General features: G+C 40.5%; 1 protein-coding gene across 4 annotated transcripts in view; it reads right to left on the bottom strand.

Annotated features, from left to right (window-relative positions):
- Positions 1-370: 370 nt before the first annotated feature.
- st8sia4 (ST8 alpha-N-acetyl-neuraminide alpha-2,8-sialyltransferase 4) overlaps positions 371-23,753 on the bottom strand; it is a 39,839-nt gene continuing 16,456 nt past the window's right edge. For 3 of the 4 annotated variants that reach the window (XM_007893115.2, XM_042334130.1, XM_042334135.1), the window contains exons 4-5: positions 19,449-19,742; positions 371-2,791 (exon numbers count right to left, since the gene is read on the bottom strand). In XM_007893115.2, the coding sequence (XP_007891306.1) occupies positions 2,509-2,791; positions 19,449-19,742 (577 nt within the window). In that variant the 3' untranslated portion in view covers positions 371-2,508. Of the gene's footprint in view, positions 2,792-14,171; positions 14,236-19,448; positions 19,743-23,753 lie in introns of those variants that run through there. The other variant, XM_007893116.2, reaches the window with a different exon arrangement.

The following is a 23,753-nucleotide window of genomic DNA, read 5'->3' as shown; positions in this document are numbered from 1 at the left end:
ACTGAGTTAGGTGGATAGGTTGGCTAGATTGGACTTCTCTCTCTTTTAGCAAAATTATAATAATCCTTACATTTGACATTTCATGTCGGGAGGACTTCTCAAAGTGCTTCACACAATATACTGTAAAGTGTATTGACTGTGCATTTAATGGCCGAAAGCAGCAAGTAATTCGCCCACAGCAATATCCCACAAGCATCCATGAAGTAAATGACCAATTTTATCTAAAGAATTATTGCACACAACACAGGGAGAAACCTCCAAATTGTACTAGTCAAGACTGGCTAAGTGAATCCACACTTTTCCAATAAATGGAAATAAAATCACTGTGGTGAAAAAGACCAAGTTACGAATAATGTTTTTATTGAGGCAGCGACCGATGTAGGCTGAAAAAGGTCAGCGGGGAGGGGAGGATCCACAAAGAAACTTGTTGCTAAGGTGTTCGAAGAGTTTCCAAGGTGTGTGAAAAAAAGTTAAAAAAAAGGTTTATTTTTCAAGTGTAAAAACATTGTAATAAATAGTCAAGGCTTCAATAATAAAACATGACATTGTACTGTGAGGATCCAAAATTTCTGCCAGCTGAGATCTCAACACAAACAAAGGGATATCTAATTTGTAGTGTTTCTTAATGGGATTCCTTAATAACGATTGCGAGTGGTACAGATGAGAATTCCTTGATGTAATTTACATAAATGCATCATATTGTCTCGAGAGAACTCCATCCATTCTAGCACAGCTTTCATTAAGGAATACCATTAAGAAACATCACAAATTAAACCCCAGAATGGTCTGCTTCTTCTAGTTTCAAAGAAGGATTCCTAATCAATTTACTTCCCATTTATACTGTGAGGATAGCAGGATCTCTGGAACTCTCAGCAAACCGTCTTCTCCTTTTAGCTGGAAGAAGTGTACTATTAACTGGTAATATTTTCAATCACTTAGATCCCACAGTGTGTTTAATTGACTGCAAGCAGGGAAGAACCAGTGTTGGACTGGCCCACCCACACCCGGCTAATCGCATTAGGCTGGCCCACAACCAAACTTTAATTGGTCGGTCTCTTTCATCAAAGCAGATTACCCTGATCATCCAGAATAGGAAGCTTCACTTGACATGGAAGCTTGGAGCTGAGCCAGTCTCTCACCAGCAGTACAGACTCTTAGTTGTGAAATCACAGCTGGATATCACTTTGACCAACTATATGAATTCAAGTCAAAACTATCACAAAACGTCATAAAAAATACTGATTCAACCATCCTTACTCTACACACTGTGTTCTAACATGTGCTGTTCGCTAACTCTAGCAAACTGTCTGGAACAAAAAAACATTAGCAGCACCAAACAGCATGTTAGACCCCAAGTAACTGACATATGGTACTGTTCTAAAATTAGCAGGGAGTCTGCTGTATTCAAATTGATAGCATTTTAAAGAGGAACTCTATTCTGTGGGAAGCACACTGTTAGAGAACAGAAGTTGACCGACCGCAGTAATGTCAATATGAAGAACTGAAAGGAGGAGTATTGGAAACTTTGCTAACTAAGTATGAAATAAGTAGCGGTGCAACTGGTCAGATTTTCCACACCCCAACGTACCAAAGCCTGACACAGAACACTGGGAGCATTTTGTTTGTGTAAACTGCTGAAATGTACGTTGTTTTTTAAAAAAAGTTCCTATTTAACGTTCTTTTAAGGAACTAGTACAGATGTGCTTCTATTGACATAAAACCTGTGCTTTTTGATTCCTCTCTGCTGCACTCCCTTCCTCTTCTCATTTCCCCTGCACAAACTATACAGCAATTGCACAAAACACTTTACCTCAGTAACACTTTCCCCAAATCCCAGTCTCCAAAAAGCAAGTTCTAAGATTCACTATATAAAGATCTTTGGTACCAGCACAAAGGGCACCTTTAAGTTTCACAGTTCACATTCAACACACCACGAGACAACGTCTTTCACATTCTTTGAGCTATAAAACTACCAAAGAAACTGAGCAAAGTGCTGTCAGCCATTCCGTTCTTCTGGTGGCTTCCCACAGCTGATATTACCCTTGACCAATTCGCGTACTCGCATAAGTCACAGCAATGACAAGAAAGTGTTGAAACTGTCACCAAATTATTATTGTAAAGCTTGGATGCTATAACAGCATTGATCGCTCGCTGAGGCAGTTGCTTAAGATATATACTGGCCACCTCTGGTTAACACCAGGCCCCATTAAGTTCTCAGGACCTCTCAGACTTCAATAATTTCAGAGCCCTGCTAGTGATGGCAAATCTCTCGAGCCTACCCACTCAATATTCAATCCTTGTTAACACGTCACTGCTTGCATTTTGCTCCTAACATTGAGTCTACCTCGTTCAATTGGAACACTCTGCGGCTACAAGCTTAGCTGGCGATGGGCACTTTACAGCAGTGTCGTAATTATCACTGGTGAGTATCTTTTCAGGTCAAATCACAGTGTGTACAAATCACACCAACATATCAGAAGGCAGGATCCTGCTTTTGAATTGTGAACACTAGGGCTGCCCGCATTTCCCTGTTGTCAATTTCAGAGCTCCTCTGTCATGCAAAGATTTTAATGTCTTGAACTCCAGTGGCATTCGGTGTGGTCCGGCATTGGAGAAATATCTGTACTTCAGGTTATCATAGTAATGGTATTTAACTGGTGTTCCATTTGCATCTTTTGGAAAGGGCCAGAACCCATAAAGATGGATCTCATCACAGAATCGAGTTGCAAGCGTGTACATGAGAAGGCCTGTGCTGGGCCGCTTGATGTAAACCTTGTTTGTCAGCCAGTATCTGTAAGAGAAAGATAAACAGTAGAGATTAGCTGACCAGATACCTTATGCAATGTTACTTTGAGTCAATATGTCCCATCTCTCTGGAACTCTCCCCCTCAATCACCCTACCTCGCACACTCCCTCTTTGCTTTTGAAACCCTTTTGAAATCTAACCATATGCAGAGTATGATCCCAGAAATCTAACCTCTTTAACTGTGTCTTCAATCAATTCCCTTCAAGGAAAGTATACAATGATGTCCCCCAGGGGTTGGTATTAGGTCCACTGGTCTTTTTGATATACATAAATTACTTGGACTTGGCTTTAGAGAGCAATATTTTAAAGTTTTCAGATGACACGAAATTTGGGAACCTGGTAAACAGTGAGGACGACTGTTCTCCTTAGAGCAGAGGGGGGATTTAATAGAGGTGTTCAAAATTATGATAGAGTAGATTGGGAGATTGGGAGAAACTGTTTCTACTGGCAGGTGGATTGGTAACTAAGGGACACAGATTCAAAATAATTGGCAAAAGAACCAGAGGGGAGATGAGGAGAATTTTTTTTGTTATGGTCTGGAATGCACTGCCTGAAAGGGTGGTGAAAACAGATTCAATAACAACTTTCAAAAGGGAACTGGATAGGTACTTGAAGAGGAAAAATTTGCAAGGATATGGGGAAAGAGCAGGGGAATGGGATTGATTGTAAAGCTCTTCCAAAGAGCCAGCACAGGCACGATGGGCCAAATGGCCTCCATCTGTGCTGCAATATTCTATGATTCTAAGATGTCATAATTGTGTGCACGACATTGGGCCCTTTTGCTCTCCAGCAGTTTTTTTTGTATTCTGTCGGCTTTTAGAAATCGCAACAAGCCATTCTGCCAATAACTGCAAATGTCAATCACAGTTAGCAAATCTAACCTTTCAAATCTTTCAAATTCAAACCCTGTAGCTATTTTTGATTAATAAAAGTAAATATGAACTTTTTTTTAAAGCAGTAATTTATGATTTAATTTTAATGTGCAGCTAAGGAACCCGGTATACACAATTCTCTGAGATAAAACACACATTCAACCAAAACACCTACTCTTTTTTCCCCTTAAGTATACACTGTAATCTGGTTTGCATGAAATATTATCTATTTTGTGTGAGTTAGTGTCAGACATTAAAAAGTGTGTAAAAGTTCAATCTCAATGAAATAATAATAGTAATAGAAAAGAATATCTCAAAATACAGTATATAGTTTGGGAGACAACATGTCAAGCAACTGTCAGGATAGTGGAAGGCAAACTAGATGGACTTTGGTCTTCTTTCGCCTAGCAAATTCTTATGTTCTTATCCTTGCATTCATATAGTGCCTTATCACGTCTTTGAGACATCTCAAAGCGCTTCACAGAATATACTGTAACGTTATGTAGATATCTAGCTAGTTCCCTCTCATCCTTCTATCCTACCCATTTCCCTTCTGGTACGTTTCTGTAAAGCACTTTGAGAAATTACTTGACATGAAAGGCACTATATAAGTGCATTATGTTTTATTGTTTCAGCCTGACAACTGCATTTACCCTGAAATGTTCAACACTTTGTACAAGTTCAGAGCTTCTCAGAAATGCTTAACCTTTTGAAATATTGATGCTGCCCAGTATGATATTCTGGTGTCACTATTGATTTTCAAGGGACATTCAGAGTTCATGGGGCATCACCAGATCTAAAATGCCTGAACTGAACTACGAGCAGATAAACAAAAGCACATTTCTCTTGACATTTTACTTGCTCTCCAAGGTGCTAAACTTAAAAAAATGTATTTTACTATAATACTAAGCAATGAATCATCTTCCGCTTACATCTACAGTACTCCTGGAGCTGTTTAAAATGTCAAATTTCAAGTGGAAAAGCATGTTAACAACTGCACATAGCAATGGGCAGTCAAATACTGCTTTATGCAATAAATTTGGAAAGACAAAGGATTTCTGATCAGCAGATTTGCTTATATCCAGACTGGATGTGATTATCCCAGAAAAATAAAGATTTACTTTAGTTAGTGTTATACAGTTAAGTTAAATAACATCCATAATTTCACCTAGTCCTAGTCATTTTGTCTTAAAATTTACCACCACAACACAACAACAACAACAAGATTCCATTTATAGAGCGCCTTTCACGTCAGGAGGACGTCCCAAGGCGCTGCACAGTTGGGTCATGACCCGAGCAGGGGGGAAATGGTCAGGGTGAGGGGAGGGAAGGGAGGGAGAGAGGAGGGGGGAAATGGTCAGGGTGAGGGGAGGGAAGGGAGGGAGCGAGGAGGAGGAAGAGAGTCGAGAGGGGAGCTGAAGGCACGGTCAAAGAGAAAGGTTTTGAGACCGGCCTTGAAGGAGGAAAGGGAGGAAGCAAGGCGAAGGCACTGGGGGATGGAGTTCCAGAGCCTGGGGCTGAGAGGCTGAAGGCCCGACCACCGATGGTAGGGCGGTTGGGGCGGGGGACGTGGAGCAGACCGGAGCCAGAGGAACGGAGGGTACGGGCAGGTAGGTAGGGGGATAGTAGGTTGGAGAGGTAGGAGGGAGCAAGGCCGTGAATGGCCTTGTAGGTGAGGATGAGGATCTTGAAATCAATCCTCTGGGGGATGGGGAGCCAGTGGAGGCGAGCGAGGGTGGGAGTGATGTGGTCCCGAAGCCTGGTGCGGGACAGTACACGAGCTGCAGAGTTCTGAATGACCTGCAGCTTGTGGAGGGAGGTGGCGGGAAGGCCGGCGAGGAGAGAGTTCCCATAGTCCAGCCTTGAGGTGACAAAGGCGTGAACCAGGGTTTCAGCAGCGTGAGGGGTGAGGTAGTGCCGTAGTCTGGCGATATTCCGGAGGTGATGGAAGGCGGTGCCAGTTGTGGTGCGGATGTGAGGGAGAAAGGACAGCTCAGGGTCGAACAAAACGCCGAGGTTCCTGACTGGCTTTGAGAGGTGGAGAGTGCAGCCTTGGATGCTGATGGTGTCAGCGCCTGAGGTGCGGAGGCGCTGACGTGAGCCAATCAGGAGGGCCTCGGTTTTTCGCACGTTGAGCTGAAGAAAGTTGTCTCTCGTCCAGGACTCGATGTCGGACAGGCAGGCTGTCAGGACATCGGTGGTCGTGGAGTTGAGAGTAGAGGAGGAAAGGTAGAGTTGGGTGTCATCCGCATACATGTGGAAGTTAACCCCATGTTTGCGGATGATGTCACCAAGGGGGAGCATATAGAGGGTGAAGAGGAGGGGACCGAGGACAGAGCCCTGAGGGACACCACATGAGACAGTACGGGGGGTGGAGGAGAAGCCATTCGTTGAGACGAAGTGAAGACGGTGGGAAAGGTAAGAGCTAAACCATTCAAGGACAGTGCCTTGAAGGTTGAGGTGGGAGGACAAGCGGTGGAGTAGGATAGCGTGGTCGACCGTATCGAATGCTGCCGATAGGTCGAGGAGGACGAGGAGACAGAGGGAGCCCTGGTCACAGATGGTCAGGATATCATTGGTGACCTTGACCAGGGCAGTTTCTGTGCTATGGGCAGCACGGAAACCTGACTGAAGGGGTTCAAAAAGAGAATGGGTGGAGAGGAAAGAGCGCAGTTGGGAGGCGACAACTCTTTCTTGGAGAGAAAGGGGAGGTTGGAGATGGGCCGGTAGCTTGATAGCTGCGACGCATCAAGGGAGGGTTTTTTCAGGGTGGGCGTGATGATGGCAGTTTTTAATGGAATGGGGACAGAGCCAGAGGAGAGGGACAGGTTTATGATGTCAGTGATGTACTATGGAAACCACGCTGAACTATGGAAACATTCTTAAGTTCAGTTTTAATTTAGTGGGTGTTCGCTCATAAAAAACAGTCATTACACTTTACAGTACATCCTATGAAACAATTTGATATGTCCTCCTGACATGAAAGGCACTATAACAAATGTAAGGATTATTATTAGCAATGTCATTGATAATTTGGAAGCAGATTTTTAGCAGTTCTTAGAATGAATTAAGAATGAAATGAACAACTCTCAAGAATTTTTAAGAGTGACCTGAACAGGCAAATGGGACCTTCAAACAATGCAGTGCCTGCCTAAAGCTGCCCTGGAGTGTGAACCTAGTCTTAGCTCAATGCCCCAAACACAAGACTTGAACCCACAACTGTATAGTGGGGCACGTAGATGGTTTGTGGTAAGGTCAGACTTTTCTCATTTCACAATTGCAGCCTGCTGAGAATATTGAAGTCACAGTACATAAAATATAGGTTTCACTGAAACAGTGTTCATTCCTTAATCAATAAACTAGAGATTATTTCATGCTTAGAATAGTTTCATTCACTTTATTCAGTGATAAAGTGTAGCTAAGGTACCAATATGCACAATTCTCTGAGATAAAACAGATATTCAACCAGAACACCTACTCTTTTTTCCCCTAAGTATACACTGTAATCTGACTTGCATGAAATATTATGTAGCTCGACTTTGATCCTGTCATATTATAGTGGTGTTAGCCATTATTTGTGACAAGTAATTTATAAGTGACTAGGTTCATTTTTGCAGGTATACTTATAACATGTGCAAAATTCCCACTCAATTTAACCTGAACATGAGGTTTTTTGTGTTTCGAATCAGGCAATGGTTCACACACAAGCAGTTTCACATCACATACTGAGATCACAAGATCACAGTCACACAATTGGTTCGGATGAAGAAGGCCACTTTAAGTTTCCCACATTCCCCACCTACCACGTACCCTTCATAACAGCAAGCTGTTTTTAAAATGAGTCCTGTGTCCTGGTAATCTGTTACAGTAGTTAATTATCCATTGGCTAATGGTGTCTGTCCTGAAATTGCCCTTTGCAACCCTGAACCTGTATCCTCTTGTTCTACTGCCGTGGTGATTCAGAAAATATTGTTAGAATAATAATAATCATCCTTGCATTTGATATAGAGTATTTCACGTCTTCTAGATGTCTCAAAGTGCTTCACAGAATATACTGTAAAGTGAATTGACTATATATATATGGGTGAAATGCGGCAGCCAATTGTGCACAGCAGTGTTCCACAGTCATGAAAGGAAGTGACCAATTTGTTTTTTAAGGAATTATTACCCCTGGAAAGTGATCTGCCAATTGACTAACAACCTTGTGCTTTACTTGCTGCTAGGTAAACAGAGGCGTGTGGAGTAAAGAAACTTGCCCAACATATCGCCCTGCCAGAAATCGAACCCAGGTCTCTCACTTGCGAGGTGAGTGTTTTAATCACTGGGCTACAGGACTCCACAATGACTTAGATAAAATGCGACCCTAAAATTGCCAATGCATATACCTACACTGAAGCAAGAGGAAGAGTTATTTCATGTCTCTATTGTCCTCTTTGTTGATCCTCTGTCCATGACTGTGATTTGCACCAAATAAAATGGTTGTTTCTCTCACACGTCGTAAAAGGGTTTGATACTATACAAATCGAAATGCTACAAACGATCTGCTGCTTTTTAGTGTTATTTTATTAGTCTGCAATTTTTTTGACAAGATTGCACCCAAAGGAATATTACAATGATGGATTTTCAATTAAGTATTTTTGATGCTACTGACAATATATTCTTCCTGCAAAATCTGACTTCACTGTAACACTGAATGGCAATTCATTCAGTGCATTTATGGGCAAAGCAGATTTTCGCAGTGTGAGATGGAAACTTCTTCAATAAAAACTATTGAAGTTTGCAAAGCATCTGCACATCCCATTTGCACTGGTGGTATAAATTTGTGGCGATGTTGTGTATGTCAATGTCTGACCAGGGTCACCCCCCACCCTCACCTACCCCCGGGCCCAATCTGTCTTCATCACAATAGTTGGGCTCAAAGCTGGCCTGCAGCTGCTTTTGATCCTGCAGCCCCATGGACAATAAGTCAACTTCAGGACAGCAAGTTCGAAGGCCAGCATTCGACTCAACCATTCTAATGAAGTCAGGAGTGAAGGTTGGGGGTGCTATTGGATCACATTCAAGTAGACTCGGACTAATCCACAGAGTCACAGAGCTGATTTGTTCAGCAATACAATAACATCATGGGTGAGAATTATAACATAATTCACTCATTGTTTTTCACTACAAAACATACGTTCACAAGAATAGGGCATACCAGTCACTCTAAGAGCACACGCTCTGTACACAACCCCTCATATGCAATGTTTACTAAGCGTTATAAGAACAATTACATTTGAAAGGAACAAATTCATTCTTTACTGATTAGAAAGTAATTAAACCATTAATTCCATTAACACTGAGTACAGTATCATTCTGTTAATGTGAGCAATTGATGAACACAGCTAAATATAGGCAGAGCTTACGAAGCGAATGGCAATGCCAGACAAGGATGAGGAGAGTAATTGGAAGACTGGTTTAAAATGATCTACAGAGAAATGTACTTTTATAGTGAAGGACGAAGAACATGTAACCCGATAATCATCACCAACAGTTATAGTCACGAGGTACAGAATATGCGGGTGTTTTTGTTCTGTCCTTAGTAATTGATTGGGGATAAGCATACCCCTGATGTAAGATACTCTCTGACTCTTAAGCTCAGTGAAGAGTTTCTGTACTTGTTAGATACTCAGCTGACCAAAAAAGGGTTGGTTGTCAGAGAAATATAGAATGTGACAAAGATCAGCTTCTTTGGGCAAAAGAAGAAAAAGAGAAGGTGAGCTCCAGAGCCTTCTAATATAACTAGGAGTCAAGATACCTTGGAAGTTTGTAAATTCTTTAACTTGAATAAATTTTTTTGCAAATTGCTAGACTGACAGTGAAATGGTGTTTATAGGCAACTTCAGACCCAAGTGATGTAATGGAGTCAGGGGTAGGTACACCCATGGGGCAATCTTGATTCACTATCCGTCTCAACTGCATTTAATCAATGATTATCACTGGTAATAATTAACATATCAGTGTCATAAATTTCACCCATGGGGATATTCTAAGCTGTTCTGGTAAACATTTTCTTGATCCCAGAGTAGCAGTAAGATTTCCCACTTAGCATGGGCAGATATTGGTAATAATAATAACCCTTGCAGTTGATACAGCACCTTATCACATTGTCAAAACTTCTCATAGTACTTTATAGGATTTTACTGTAAATTGTAGTGACTGCATATCTGTAAGTGAATGCGCACCCAATTTGTGCACAAAAATGTCCTACAAACAGCCATGAAATGAATGACCAATTCCATCCAGGGGATTGTTGGGTCAGGATACAGGGATGTGCACTGCAATGTAAACACTGCTGTTCATATTTACATTCAGCCAATTGAGTCCAACAGCAGAAGTGTGTAATGAATGATGAGTTCAGGCGCTTTGACATGAGAGTTTTATTTCTCTGGCTGAAGAATAACTCGCAGTAGAAGAGGGCTAAGGGAGTTAAAGGGTCAAGATAAAAGGTCAGGGTAAAGATAAGTTTGCTTTAAACGTGGTGCCCTTCACTGCACATCAAAACCAATTTTCAAGCATTTACTTTAGGTTGCTTTTTAACTGGGTGGACATATATGCATTATTGATCCAGCACCTATAATGCATCAGTGAGTTTACAGCCACTCCTGATGCCCACTTCACTATTTATTATCTGCAATGGGATCTGCCCATAAGGATAAGGTTGGCATGGGGTCTTTACATGACTTTAACACTGCAAGGATACAGTTTGTGGAGGAGAATATGGGATGGGCAGTTAACTTAATTTGATCATTCAAAATAGGGATCTTTTTGCTGTGCTTTTATAATAGGAAATTCCCAATTGTTATTTTCAATTATCAGGAAAAGGTACATGGATGTGAACCCAGGAGCAGTGTGATAACCCCAGAGTTGTCTATGTTTGAACTGTTCTGAGCTTCACCTGATGACTCTGAGTGAATCCTCTGTCTGGAGTAAAAATTTAAGTCATACAGACCCAGAAAGTTCAATCCTCGGGATGGTGCTGAGTTAGTTGATATGAGCCATGGGAGAAAGGAGGATGATATAATTTGGCCTCAATGCTCCTCAGCCAGGGAGGTGGGGGGGTGGGGAATCAGCCAGGGTTCTCACTCCAGCCACTATCCAGCAATATCACTGCTGGAAAGTGGACAAATTTATAGGTGTGTGAGGCGAGACTGTAAAGCTTCCCCACTCCTTGCGCACATTTTCAAATAATCTGCCGAGTCTCCATGAGGAACGTTTTTAGGTGAAAGATAGGAAGTTCTGGAGGTGGAAAACATCCTTAAAAATCAAAATAATAGACCTGAGAGCAGTTTGTCTATGTGCTTTGTGACTTGGTGCATATTGGACTTATGGGCGGGGTTGGTGGGTGGGGGTAAGAAGAGAAAACTAAATGGAGAGGAAAAACCCATACTGGACAAGGCAGGAGTAGAAATGCCTTCACTTTCAATCTCTGAGTATTGTCAAAACAACTACAAATCTAATGGAACAGAAGAGAAAAATAATGTGTTCACAATTATGGTTGGCTGTACACTGCTCACATTGGGAAGGAGGAGCAGGCCAGGTGAAGCAGTTCAGTTTGGTGGTGTATTTCTGGATAGTGAAGTCGTTTACTTAGTTTTCTTTGTTAAAATAATCAAATTTTACAGTCAGTCTATCTTATCTCTGCTGTCTCTGTAAGTGCTACCTATTTAGTCCAACTCACTACCTTTTCCCCACAATATTATGTATTGTTTTCCTTTTCAACTATTTGTCCAATTCTTTTTATAAATGCTATTCTGAACTGTGCATTGTTGGAGCATTCCATGTCTGTGTGTAAAAGAAATTCTTCTAACCTCTCTTATTTTTTTTTGATAACATTCTTGTTCAAAAGTTCACAGCCTCGAGTAAAAAGAATGCCAAGTCTTCCTCAAGGTCTTCTGTAATAGAATGTTGATTCACAATAGGAGTTTGAAGGTCTGTTGTCTGTGAGTTTTCTCTCTCTCATTAACTTTAAAAGAGGATTTGACTGATTTCCATGATCCTTGGAGTCAAAGCTCTTTTGAGAAGAGGAGTGTGTTGCAAGTTAGTCTAGTTACGCAAACGCAATCACAGGTTAAATAGTGTGCAAGACTATTTAAAACTCAATGACAGAACAAAGTGCTGCAGCATAGTCCAAAAAACCCCACATCCTTCCTTTGTATTCCGAGCAGTCTATCAGATAGGCTGCTGGAGTCTCAATGGGTGCAGTAATTAGGAGTGCAATGATTCAACCAGCACTGTGCTCATGTTGTATTTTAATGGTCTTAATGGAGCTTGAAGGGAAATACATCTTCTTCTCCAAGCTACCACTCAGCCTTCATTAATGACAATGAAACACGACAATCGATGTTTAGTCTGCCTGGCCCACTGTTGATCAAATCTCCATTCGTCACTAAGCGAATTTGAGCTATTTCAAATGATCATTTTTGTACATCTAAAGTGTTCTTCTAACACTGCTGAGCTTATATTGATTCAGAATTACAGAGTAAAAAAACAGGGATTTATTAATCTACGTTACCATTATGTCACCGCTGCTGGCGACAGTCTGAAACAGTTTTAAAAAAAAGATCTGTCTTCTGTGCAATTATTCAATGACTCCTCAGTCAGGGAAACTCTACATGTATCTCATTTGATCTTCTATATTCCTGATGGAAATTGAAGCTTTTTCTGATGGATGAAGGAAAGTTTGATTGGGTTTCACCACTGATGAATAAACAGCACATCCGGCATTGATCTTGCTTGAGGACCAGCATCCACTAAACCCATCACCACATTAAAGCAAAGGCTTTTTCCCTACTTACTTATTTGTTTATGCATTTATTTTTTTATGTGGAATTTACTTTTAGAAGATGTTGTCAAATAACAGAATCTGCTCTGGCTGTGTTTTGACCTACATGTTAGTGTCTCTACTGCAGTATAGTATCTATGGCAACTTTCTGCCTGAAAACAGGTGGAGGAATATGAACTCTTACAAATGGAGCCACCATTCATTTGACCATTCATTATATTGAGTTTAAGTTGAATAAACCAAAAATATTTTGCCTACAAATACAGTCACTACACTACACAGTAAATCCTGTGAAGTGCTTTGAGATGTCTTGATGACATGATAGGGCACTTTATCAAATGCAAGAATTATTATATACTATTATGTTTACATTAATCTAGTTACCCAGAGAGTTGTTACAGCCTGAAGGAGGGGTAGAAGCAGATTCGATAATAGTTTCAAAAGGGAATTGGATAGGTACTTAAAATGAACAAATTGCAGGGCTGTGGGGTACAAGCGGGGGAGTAGGACTAATTGGTAGATCTTAGAAAGAGTGGGCACAGGCACGATGGGCTGAATGACTTCCTTCTGTGCTGTAAGATTCTATGAATGTTCATAGACTATCTGACCTAATTTGGTTAACTGATGTTGGAGATTTAGATTAAAATCTGGCTGTCTATGTCTGTTGTCACTCGCTTATCAAGGGGGTTTTTGAAGATATCGTCATATCCTGAAACTGAGTAAGAACCTACAAATAAAAAAGAGGCCCATCCGTTGGCAAATTTGTCCCTTGCAGTTGGTTCAGTAAACACAAGGAGATAGCAACCGACAAACTCAATAGGCATCAATACCTGCATTAAAATAATCCTTGTAACGTGACACAAGATTGAGAGATATTTAATTTTGAATGCTAGCATATTCACACTAGTTGCTTTTGTTTCAGTTCTCTATTTTGAATCAATTCATCAATGCATTAGTGTGGTCTGTTACTAGCAATTCTGATTTATGGACCAAGGATCAGTCTTAAAATGCAGTGTATTTAGTGCATGTCAACACAAATTTGAGTTAGAACAAGAGAGTTAATCATAATAATCCTAGCATTTCATGTAGTAACTTATCTTCAAGACGTGATATGAAGCACTTTGAGGCATTATCCCTACATGAACAGCACTACACAAATGTCAGTTGTTGTTGACGTGATACCTACACTGTAAAGTGTAGGTGACTGCATTTTTATGGACGAAACCAGTAGCCAATTGCACACAGCAGTGTCCCACAAATAGTCATGGATTGAGTGACCAAATTACTATTTTTTTTTGAAGGAGTTATTACCCCCAGAAAAGCGATCTGCCAATCGACTATCAAGCGTGTTCCTACTCACTGCTAGGTAAATAGTAAGTCACCCATCTATGTGCTAAATTGTAGTGCTCTTGTACCTGTAAGAGATGCACTATTCATCCAATGCTGAGGGTTCAAAGCATCTTAGAAAAAGACTATTTTCAGAAGCGACAACTTTGGCATCCTCTTAAAATAGCACTTCAATTATCAGCTGACTTGTGATGTAAGTTTGTGAAATTCCAAGGCCTTAATAGCATGAATGGGTTGAGTCAAGCAGACAAACTAAATATCGCAGCAGGTTACATTCGATGGTGAATTTCAACAACAACTTACATTTGTGTAGTGCTTTTCATGTAGGATAATGCCTCAAAGTGCTTCATATTTTCAGGAGAAGGTGGAGGTGTATTTGAAGACAGCTAAAGAAGAGGCAAAGCAGAGGCAGGGAGTTCCAGAGATTAGGAGTGTGGGTTGAAGGCTCGGCCACTGATAATGCCATGGAGTGGGCAGGGGAGGTTCTTTCAGCAAGACTGTGTAGGGCGCAAAGTGGGGTATGAGCAAATCAGAGGTAGGGCAGGTGCTGGGGTGTGAAGATTGATTAACTTTCATGTGATATATAAAAATAGAACAAGTCTGAGTTTTATACAAGTGGCCTTTTCTATTTTGAATATTTCCACTTTGTGACTCAACATCCTGCTCTTGATACACACAGGATGTTGAAACTATTCTCCTAATAAGGTGCTGCAGCTGCCCGAGAACTAACAGCACATAAAGTTATTTTTTCCCCCACTGAGAAGCAAGCTGGTACTTTTCAGCTGTCAGTCAGCTAATCTAACTAGATATAAAGCATTTTTTAGGACACTGCTTTGTTTACCCTGTAGTTTGCTATGAACTTCTGATATTGGGGTCCAATTTGAGGGCTAGGTTAAGTATCCACATGCAAAACGCACAGGTTAACCATGTACAAAAGCACAATGCATGGAGGAAATTACAGACGCCGTCAAGACATCTCACATAATATATTATAAAGCATATTGACTGTATGGCTGTATTTTGTGGGCGAAAGGCAGCAGCCAATTACGCATAGCAGTGTGCCACAAACAGTCGTCGATTGAATGACCAAATTATACAGATATATTTATGTATATTATATATATATCTAAAATAGGGATTACCAACCCCGGAAAGCAATCTGCCAATCGACTAACAAAAGGGTTCCTATTTACTAGTAGATAATCACCGGTGTGTGGAGTAAGGAAACTTTCCTACGGTTTCGACCCAGCCGAGAATCGAATCTGGGTCCCCTCACTTGCGAGGTGAGTGCTCTAACCATTATGATGCAGGACTCCACCTTGACCCACAAAGCCACCAGAATTAATCATCTTTAGACAAGGGAGGTTGAAAGCTGATTTGAGTGTTAAATATGCTAAAAGTATTCATCATACATATCAATCAGTTACTATGTCCCTAACCTCTGGAACTCCCTTCCTGTACTCCTCTACCTTGCTCCCTCTCTAGTTGTCTTTAAATCCAACCTTTAAATCCAACCTCGTCGACCTAAGGTTATCTCCCCTGGATCTTCTCCCTCCTTGCTCCACAACCATCACTTGATGGCGTCTGTAATTTCCTCCGTACATTGTGCTTTTGTACATGGCACACTGAAGCACTTTGAGACATTATCCTATGTGAAGGGCACAACGTAAATACAAGTTTTTAGTTGTTGTATACAAATATGTTTGATTTGGCTCCAAATATGGGTTCATACTTGAGCAATAGTTCTTAACTGAGAAAAGGAGGATGGGAATACAAACGTACTGTTAAGACTCCAGAAATACCTCTGAAAAAAGGGTGATCAATGAAAAGTTATGGAGTCCTGTAGCTCAGTGGTTACAGCAATCACCTCGCAAGTGAGAGACCTGGGTTTGATCCCCGACAGGGCGAAATGTTGGGCATGTTTTCTTACTCTACATGCCTCTATTTACCTAGCAGTAAGTAGGAACCTGGTTGTTAGTCGATTGGAGGATCGCTTTTCCGGGGATAATAATCCCTCAAATAAAAAAAATAATAATTTGGTTACTCAATCCACGACTGTTTGTGGGACACTGCTGTACGCAATTGGCTGCCAAGTTTCGCCCACAAATATACGGTCAATTCACTTTACAGTATATTCTGTGAAGCGCTTTGAGATGTCTAGAAGACATGAAAAACGCTATATCGAAAGCAAGGATTATATGCAAATCCAAATAAAATGAAGGATACATTTTTATGCCAGTTTGTTTTCAAGAGCCTAGATGGTATTTTTGTGAAATTACAGTAAATGAACAATAATACTCCTTGCAATTGATACTGTGTAAAGAGGTCCCAAAACACTTCACATGGAATTGCTATCAAGTGTGATGAACTTAAGAGTTTCATCAAAACGACAGTATTAAGCGGGAAAAATAAAGCAAAATATTTCCCTTAATTTTGACTCACAAAGGAACAAACTGTGCATTTACTTTACTGCATCATTGCTTAAAGTGCTGAGATGAACTAGATAATTGGAAAGTAGGACAAGGCAAGCTCTTGTAACAAGAACATCACAGCAGGTGGCAGTTTCGGTCACTGTATGCCCCTATCAAGGATTTCAAAGAACACTTATCTATTGTGGAGCCTCAGTGTGTTTTCAAGTGCTAGTTGTACACCACTTTCCTTGGTGTTCTTTATCCTTTGCCTCCAGCACTCCTGAATATTATTTGAAGAATGTTTTCCGAGATAACTTCCTTAAGTTTATTGGTAATGTATTCAGAGTCCTTCAACCTTCCAGCGAAACTTGTAAAATAATTTGAGACCTACATTTTCTAGTCTCACTCTGAGTGTGTGGTTGCATACAGCCATAATTTTAGGATTTGTCAATAGGAAAAACTATTACTGGACCATTTTATCACCATACCTTTTCTACCACGACTGTTTGTGGGACACTGCTGTACGCAATTGGCTGCCGCGTTTCACCCCCAAATATACAGTCAATTCACAGTATATTCTGTGAAGCGCTTTGAGACATCTCGAAGACGTGAAAATCGCTATATCAAATGCAAGGATTATTATTTATGACATGTTATGAATCATGTGGTTTCACCAGTGTCAGCCTGGCTCAGTTGGTTGGTGAGATTTCATAACAGATTTCCTAATTAAGTTATGGATTATTTAAATAAGAAAATCAAGTGTCTCTTTTTCCATGGTGGGAATCAGGTCATCATGTTACTTCAATTTGAGGGAGCCTCATGCCAAATTAGATTAGTTTAGAATAGTTTTGTTTAGCTTGTATCACACATTAAGAAATGCCTCAACATTTCAAATTGGTTTCTTTTAGTTTGATCTGGACCATGAGATAACCAGGTAACGCTTAATTCATACTACGTTTCTTCCTTTCTTACTAAGGAAAGGGGAAAGACAGAAACAACTAGTGTTAAAAACATATTGCATAACCAGACCCAGTTGAGCTAAGAAATCACAATATGGACCAAAAGATAAGGGTGTGGGAGATGCCTGAAAACACGATTGCAAAGACTGGTTCTCAGGAGGATTTTCAACATGGGGAGGGGGAATTTCAGAAAGTCTGGTCAGAATAGCTGAAAGCTACTGGCTAGATTGCATGAAGCAGGCTGCTATTAGCTGAGCAGAGGGAGCAGCCAGATCTGTATGGTTGCAGAAGTTATCTCGGAAAACATTCTTCAAATAATATTCAGGAGTGCTGGAGGCAAAGGATAAAGAACACCAAGGAAAGTGGTGTACAACTAGCACTTGAAAACACACTGAGACTCCACAATAGATAAGTGTTCTTTGAAATCCTTGATAGGGGCATACAGTAACCGAAACTGCCATGGAGGAATTTAAAGGTGAGGGTGGGGTCTTGAATTCAATCCGCTGGGGGATGGTCAAGCCGAGGAACCTGCGTAGCTGAGCTAGGCTGGGGGGCGAATGAAGAGCTAGATTAGGGTTTGAACCCCTAGATTCATAAAGTGTCAAATACCTGACATTACCAGCACAGATTCAAACTGGAAGGCAGGAATGTGAACATTCAGTTTGTGGTGGACTATATCGATCCATTCTATAATAATAATCTTTGCATTTGATAGCACCTTATCACGTCTTTGAAATATCTCAAAGTGCTTCACGGAATATACTGTAAAGTGAAACGACTGTATATTTTTGTCAATGGAGCCTAGAAATGAATGTGGGTGCGGAGTTTAGTATGGGTGAGGATACGGGTGGTGGAGTTATTAATTAACTGGATTTTATGAATGGTGGAGCTGGGGAGACCATCTAGGAGGGCATTTAAAAATTGAGACAGGAGACAAGTGCACTATACCAATGAATGCTCCTCTGTGCTTCTGCACAAAGCAATCTCAGGTACAGTCAAAGAGGAAGTTATTTCTCCTGAAATACCCCAGTCTGTCTGACATGTCAAACGATGATATGTGTGCAATCTCAACCGTAGAGCTGCAGATCAGAGACAACCTAGGAAGAGATGATCTACGTGTTTGGAACTTCCCCATTTCCATGCCAGGCCGGAAAACTGCACTCCAGTGATTTCAGTCGGCAGTTATACATTTGTGGAACTTCCACATTGTGGTTACTCGGAAGCATGGTGATGGGTTTGCCACGCACGTCAGACACCTGACTGACCAAAAAATATGTCGCCAGTGGAGCAAATGGGCAGCGGAATGGTCGCTTCTAACTGAGAGTTATTAAACCATAAAATTCTGCAACATGGAATCAGTGAGAGAAAAACCAGTAAGCACACAGGTATTTCTACTCGTAACACTTCGGAGTGATGGGGAATTCAACAGGACACACCTTTTCTTCCAAAGCCAAATGAGTAACAAAACACTTACCCCACAGTTTTACATTTTTTTTTACAAAAACATTTTAAAAAATGACAGATGAGTAACTGGAATTACAGTTGCTGTGTTTACATCCCTGAGGGAACTAGACATAACCCACATAAGAACATTATTACTCAGGAGTTATGAGGTCAGCCTGCTCCTGTCATGCAATACCGTTGTACAACAATGCATTTCACATATCATTCTTTAAATGAGGGATATTAGTTAATAAGAGATGATTTGTACAGCAGACTTTACAGCAATTTTAAAATTAATCATGTACATATTAAAATTCTGTCAGCAATCTGTACATCTTCACAGAGATAAGTTCTCAACATGTGCAGAGGCCTGAATGTTTATTACCTCACCAGAAAGTTTCCACTCCCTTTTGTATGTGGCTGATGATTGAGTTTTTGGCTGGGGAAAGACTTCAATTCTGAATAAAATTTGAATGACTATCAACCGTTGCAAGGAGCTACAAATGGATCTCCTTTGTGGCAACATTCAAAAGAGCTCTGACAGATATCATTCTTTTTTACTTTAAGTAACCCAAGCCTAATTTAATGTAAGGAAGATCACACTCTGAATCATACCGATTGAAACACTGAAATTGTTCAGTGAAATCTAATTGGTTGGATTAAAATGGAGCTGAGATTAACCACTGAGCGTGTAATTGTCTGCTTTGATTTCACACTTCCCTGAACTGCAGTTTTGCTCACTGCCTAACAGCATCCGAGTGACACAAGGACTAGATAGATACCTACCCTCGCACAGCGTGGATGAGTCGAAGGGATGGATAGGCTGTCTGGATGCTCAGTTTGTTCTTTAGAATTAGTTCGTTCACCCACTCCACATGCCTTTCTCCACCTTTAACCATGAACGCAGGGATCCACAGAACACTGTCATTCAGTACCGCCAGTCTGCGGACAAAGTTTTCTCTGTCTGTCTCATTCTGGAGACTTCCAAAAGCTCTTTGCACGACGGATGGATTCATAGTGACAAAGTCAGATTTGGATCCAACATCATCAGTGTATTCCACAAGAGGAGCAAGGTTACACCTAAAATTAAAGAAGAGTTTTCTCCAATTACCATATTTATTAGTATTTGTAAATAAATAGACAGTGGAAATGATTAAAACTCACCAGCAGCTTGTTCATAAAAATGTTAAAGATGCATTATTAATGTTTTTGGTGGGTAAGTCAGGTGTCTGACACATGCAGAAATCCATCACCAAGCTGAGAATTCCATGTATCCCACCTACACATGGAAATCCCAGATAGATTGTTGGAACGGTATGTACACTCTCTCCCTGGAAGGACACATCCTGCTTACCTAATTCTGGAAAGTATTAGGCACAGGTTGGCAAGAGCCAAGGCTTGGGAACCTCAGATTGTGAGTTGGGGTTCTGCTGGAGTCTAACCAGCTAAAATCGCATAGCTTACCATTAATAGTACTGCCTTTCAAGCAGAAACCCTGCTTATCTCCTCCCACACCCAAGGAGGATAGTCACTCGTTATAATAATAATGATCCTGGCATTTGATATAGTGCCTTAGCACCTTAGTTGTTGAGCTGTCTCATGTACTTCAACTGAATAAAAATATCAGACATTCATTGAATTGACTGTATATTTTATGGGCGAAATGCAACAGTCAATTGTGCACAGCAATGTCCCACAAACAGCCGTGGATTGAGCGACCAAATTATTATTCTTTTTTAAGGGATTATTACCCCAGGAAAGCGATCCACTAACTGACTAACAACCGGGTTCCTACTTACTGCTAGGTAAACAGAGGCATGTGGAGTAAAGAAACGTGACCAAGATTTCGCCCTGCCTTGAAATTGAAGCCCAGGTCCACTCGCTTGCGAGCTGAGTGCTATAACTAATACACGACAGGTCAGTTGGTCGTTTAACATCCAACAAACGCAGGTTTGAGCCCTCACTAGGTGGATGGTAGGTAACAGGAACTCCCTACGAGCTTCCTGGTAGGCAACACAACTCAGCATGAAACATGTGAGAGCATTAATAATAATAATAATGACTGATGCAATAACTAGCTCAAAGATTTTGTGTGGGATAAACCTGAAGCACAGGACAGAGTTATATAGCAAGAGATTTAAGATGAAGCTGTCAAAGTAAGCTCGCTCCATGTCACCAAGTAAATAGATATCTGATGTTTGGATAAAGTAATAAGTTAACCTGGAATGACATGAGCAATTTAAAAGGGGAATGAAATGTTTGCTACAGATAACAAACACAGCAATGATAGACCCCAATGTCAGTAAATATCAGACATTTCATTGCATCAGCAGGCATGACCAAACTTATACAAAGTGCACATGTTTTGGAACAATCCTAACAAGACTAATGCACTTCATAAACGTGAAAGTCTTTACAGAATATATGACATTCCATTAACAAGCACTCAATTTTCTTTTATTTGCATTTACTTGGAGTTAAGGGTTCAAAGATACATTAAGTGATTTGATTTAAAGCAACTTATCTCAGAAGGAATGGTTTCCAATTTATTGTCTGAGCTGGAAATGCATGCGCTCAATATGTCTTAGTGATGCATTTTTATAGGAGAAGTAATTTAATTCTCTCTCCCCTCCCACTAAACATTGCTGCTGCATGTTTCATATTACTTCCATTCGCCATTCGAGAAGCTGGAGCACATAATAATAATATTAATCCTTGCATTTGACATAGCGCCTTGATATATAACCAGTGTGGCAATTTTACTGGCCCACCTCAGTCATAAGTGCATTAGTTATCAACATTGAGTTGGGCTCATGATGGTTGGTGAGCATGTAAGTAGGCCTTCTGATTTTGGGGGTTTGTTAATTTGATTTTTTTTAGCAATTTTAGAGTGTTTATGAATCAGGGTTTTTCAGGGCTTTTGTTACTGTAATGAGAAGTTGCGCCTGTGCACACAGAGGGGAGAGACACATCCTCACTCTTGTGTGTTGCCTCCCTCCTCTCACATACAAACACTTCACCAGACCCGTCTGTGCACATGGAGAGGAGAGAGGTGCCCTCACGCATGCACAGTGCTTCCTTACTCTCAGAAACACTTAACCAGACATGTCTTCGCACACAGAGGAGAAGGAGAGGCAGAGGGCAAGCATTTAGCACATCAGGATGCTGCTGAGAGTAAGTAGAGAAAGAGAGAAAATCTCACCTCAGAGTTAAGTAACCATTTCCAGTGGTCTTCGAGTGGTTATTGGATAAACACAATTTATTTTTTGTATCGGGGGGTTTATCAGTTAAAAACAAAAATCAGAAGCACTACATATAAGGCACCATTGATGGCAATGCACAGCGCAGAAGGAGGCCATTCAGCTCATCGTGCCTATGCTTGCTCTCTAATCTCATGATATGCAAAGGGTTCTGGGGCACTGTGTCAGCTCTCAGTTTGAAGCTGGTACAAATCTATTGCTGGGTCAACACCTTTGGTAAGATTTCCTGCACGTCAACACTTGATTTTAGTGCCACGTTTACCAATTAGTAACCTAAACATAGAAGCAAATTCAAAATTGAACTGGGTAATGAGAACAAAGTGAAAAATATCAGAACTTTGCACAGTGGGGGTTCTGAGGTTGGGGGAAGTGGGTAATTGCTGGAGGGAATGTTTTTCTGCCTTTAGCCGGTACTATTTTCACCTGAGAGTACTTTATGTTGAATAAAAATGCAAATCATTTCTATCCCCCAGCACTAACAGCCTGACAAGAAAAGTTTCCCACAAATAACATTGATTCTATTTATTTAAACTCACTTGTTTTTTTCTCATGTACTGCAACATAGAATGTTTTTTTATTAGCCTATTGGACTATTTGTTGGATACGATAACAACCTTTATACTCCTGCAGTCTTTCAGAGTGCAGGAACTGCTTAGCAAGGATGGTGTTTAGTCCATTACAAGCCAGTAAATACATTTGATAGCTTTTACTTGCGGTCTTGTTATAAATCACTCTTAACATTAAAGCAGGAACAAAGCCAATAGCAAACAGAAAGAAGGAATGCTGATATAGAGATGCTTCCCACCTCATCTTAAATGGAAACCCTGGCAATACAAACCTTAAATTATATTTTATAAAATTAAGAATTAATGTGATGTACCTCAAAAGTCTAAACCATTAAAGCAAAAGCCAGGAACCCGATTAAATCGTTTTTGTGAGCCTAAATATTTTCTTTAGGGAAAATTGGGCATTAACATTTACCTTGGTTGAAAAATTATACTTTTCTTATACCAAAGATGAGAGGTTTGGATAAAGAATGCCCTTTGGCCCATTTGGATTCCATCTTTCTATAACAGAACCAAACTGTTTCTTAAATTAGTCCATTGTTTGGGTTCAATCACGCTATCTGGCAACCTATATTCCAGCTGTTGATTACCCTCTTTGTAAAGAAATAAAGAAATAAGTCCCAAAGTTGCCATTCACAAGCTTAAAACTCTGACCTCTTGCCCTGCTGCTTCACTTACTTAGATTCACTATTGGCTGTATTTTATTTGTGTGTCGTAAGTTTTGGACTTACTAACAAGTGGAAACAGCCTATCAAAATCCACTTATGGAATCCTTTCGTAATCTTAAACATTCAGCATATCTGAAAGCAGTCTTCCGGGTTTAATTTTCCTATGGCATTCAAGCATCTTTTCAAGAGCCCTAGCTCAGCATTTTTTATAACTTATAACATGGTTTTGCCCACAATATATACAGTCAATTCATTTTACAGTATATTCTGTGAGAATTCTTGAAGACGTGATAAGTAAGGCGCTATATCAAATGCAAGGATTATTATTAGTAGTAGTAGTAGTATCTCTCTAATACAGGGAACAAACCTTGCTGCTCTCTTATGTATTGCCCCTAGGACTGAACAGTGCTTTTATGCCATGTACAACAACTTCTATTTATAAAGTGCCCTTCACCAAGGATAGCATTTCAGAGTGACGCAAAACTGTAGAGTTGGACACCAAGCAAGGGAGAGGGAGGGGGAAGGTGACCATAGGGTCGGTCAAAGAGGTAAGTCAATATAGTAACTAATATTGGGATGTGTGCAGAAATTTTCTGC

The sequence above is a fragment of the Callorhinchus milii genome, unplaced genomic scaffold (genome assembly GCF_018977255.1).
Source record: "Callorhinchus milii isolate IMCB2004 unplaced genomic scaffold, IMCB_Cmil_1.0 Scaffold1, whole genome shotgun sequence".
Taxonomy (NCBI): domain Eukaryota; kingdom Metazoa; phylum Chordata; class Chondrichthyes; order Chimaeriformes; family Callorhinchidae; genus Callorhinchus; species Callorhinchus milii.
The sequence above is the reverse complement of the archived record's forward strand: the minus strand, read 5'-3'. Positions and strand labels throughout refer to the sequence as shown.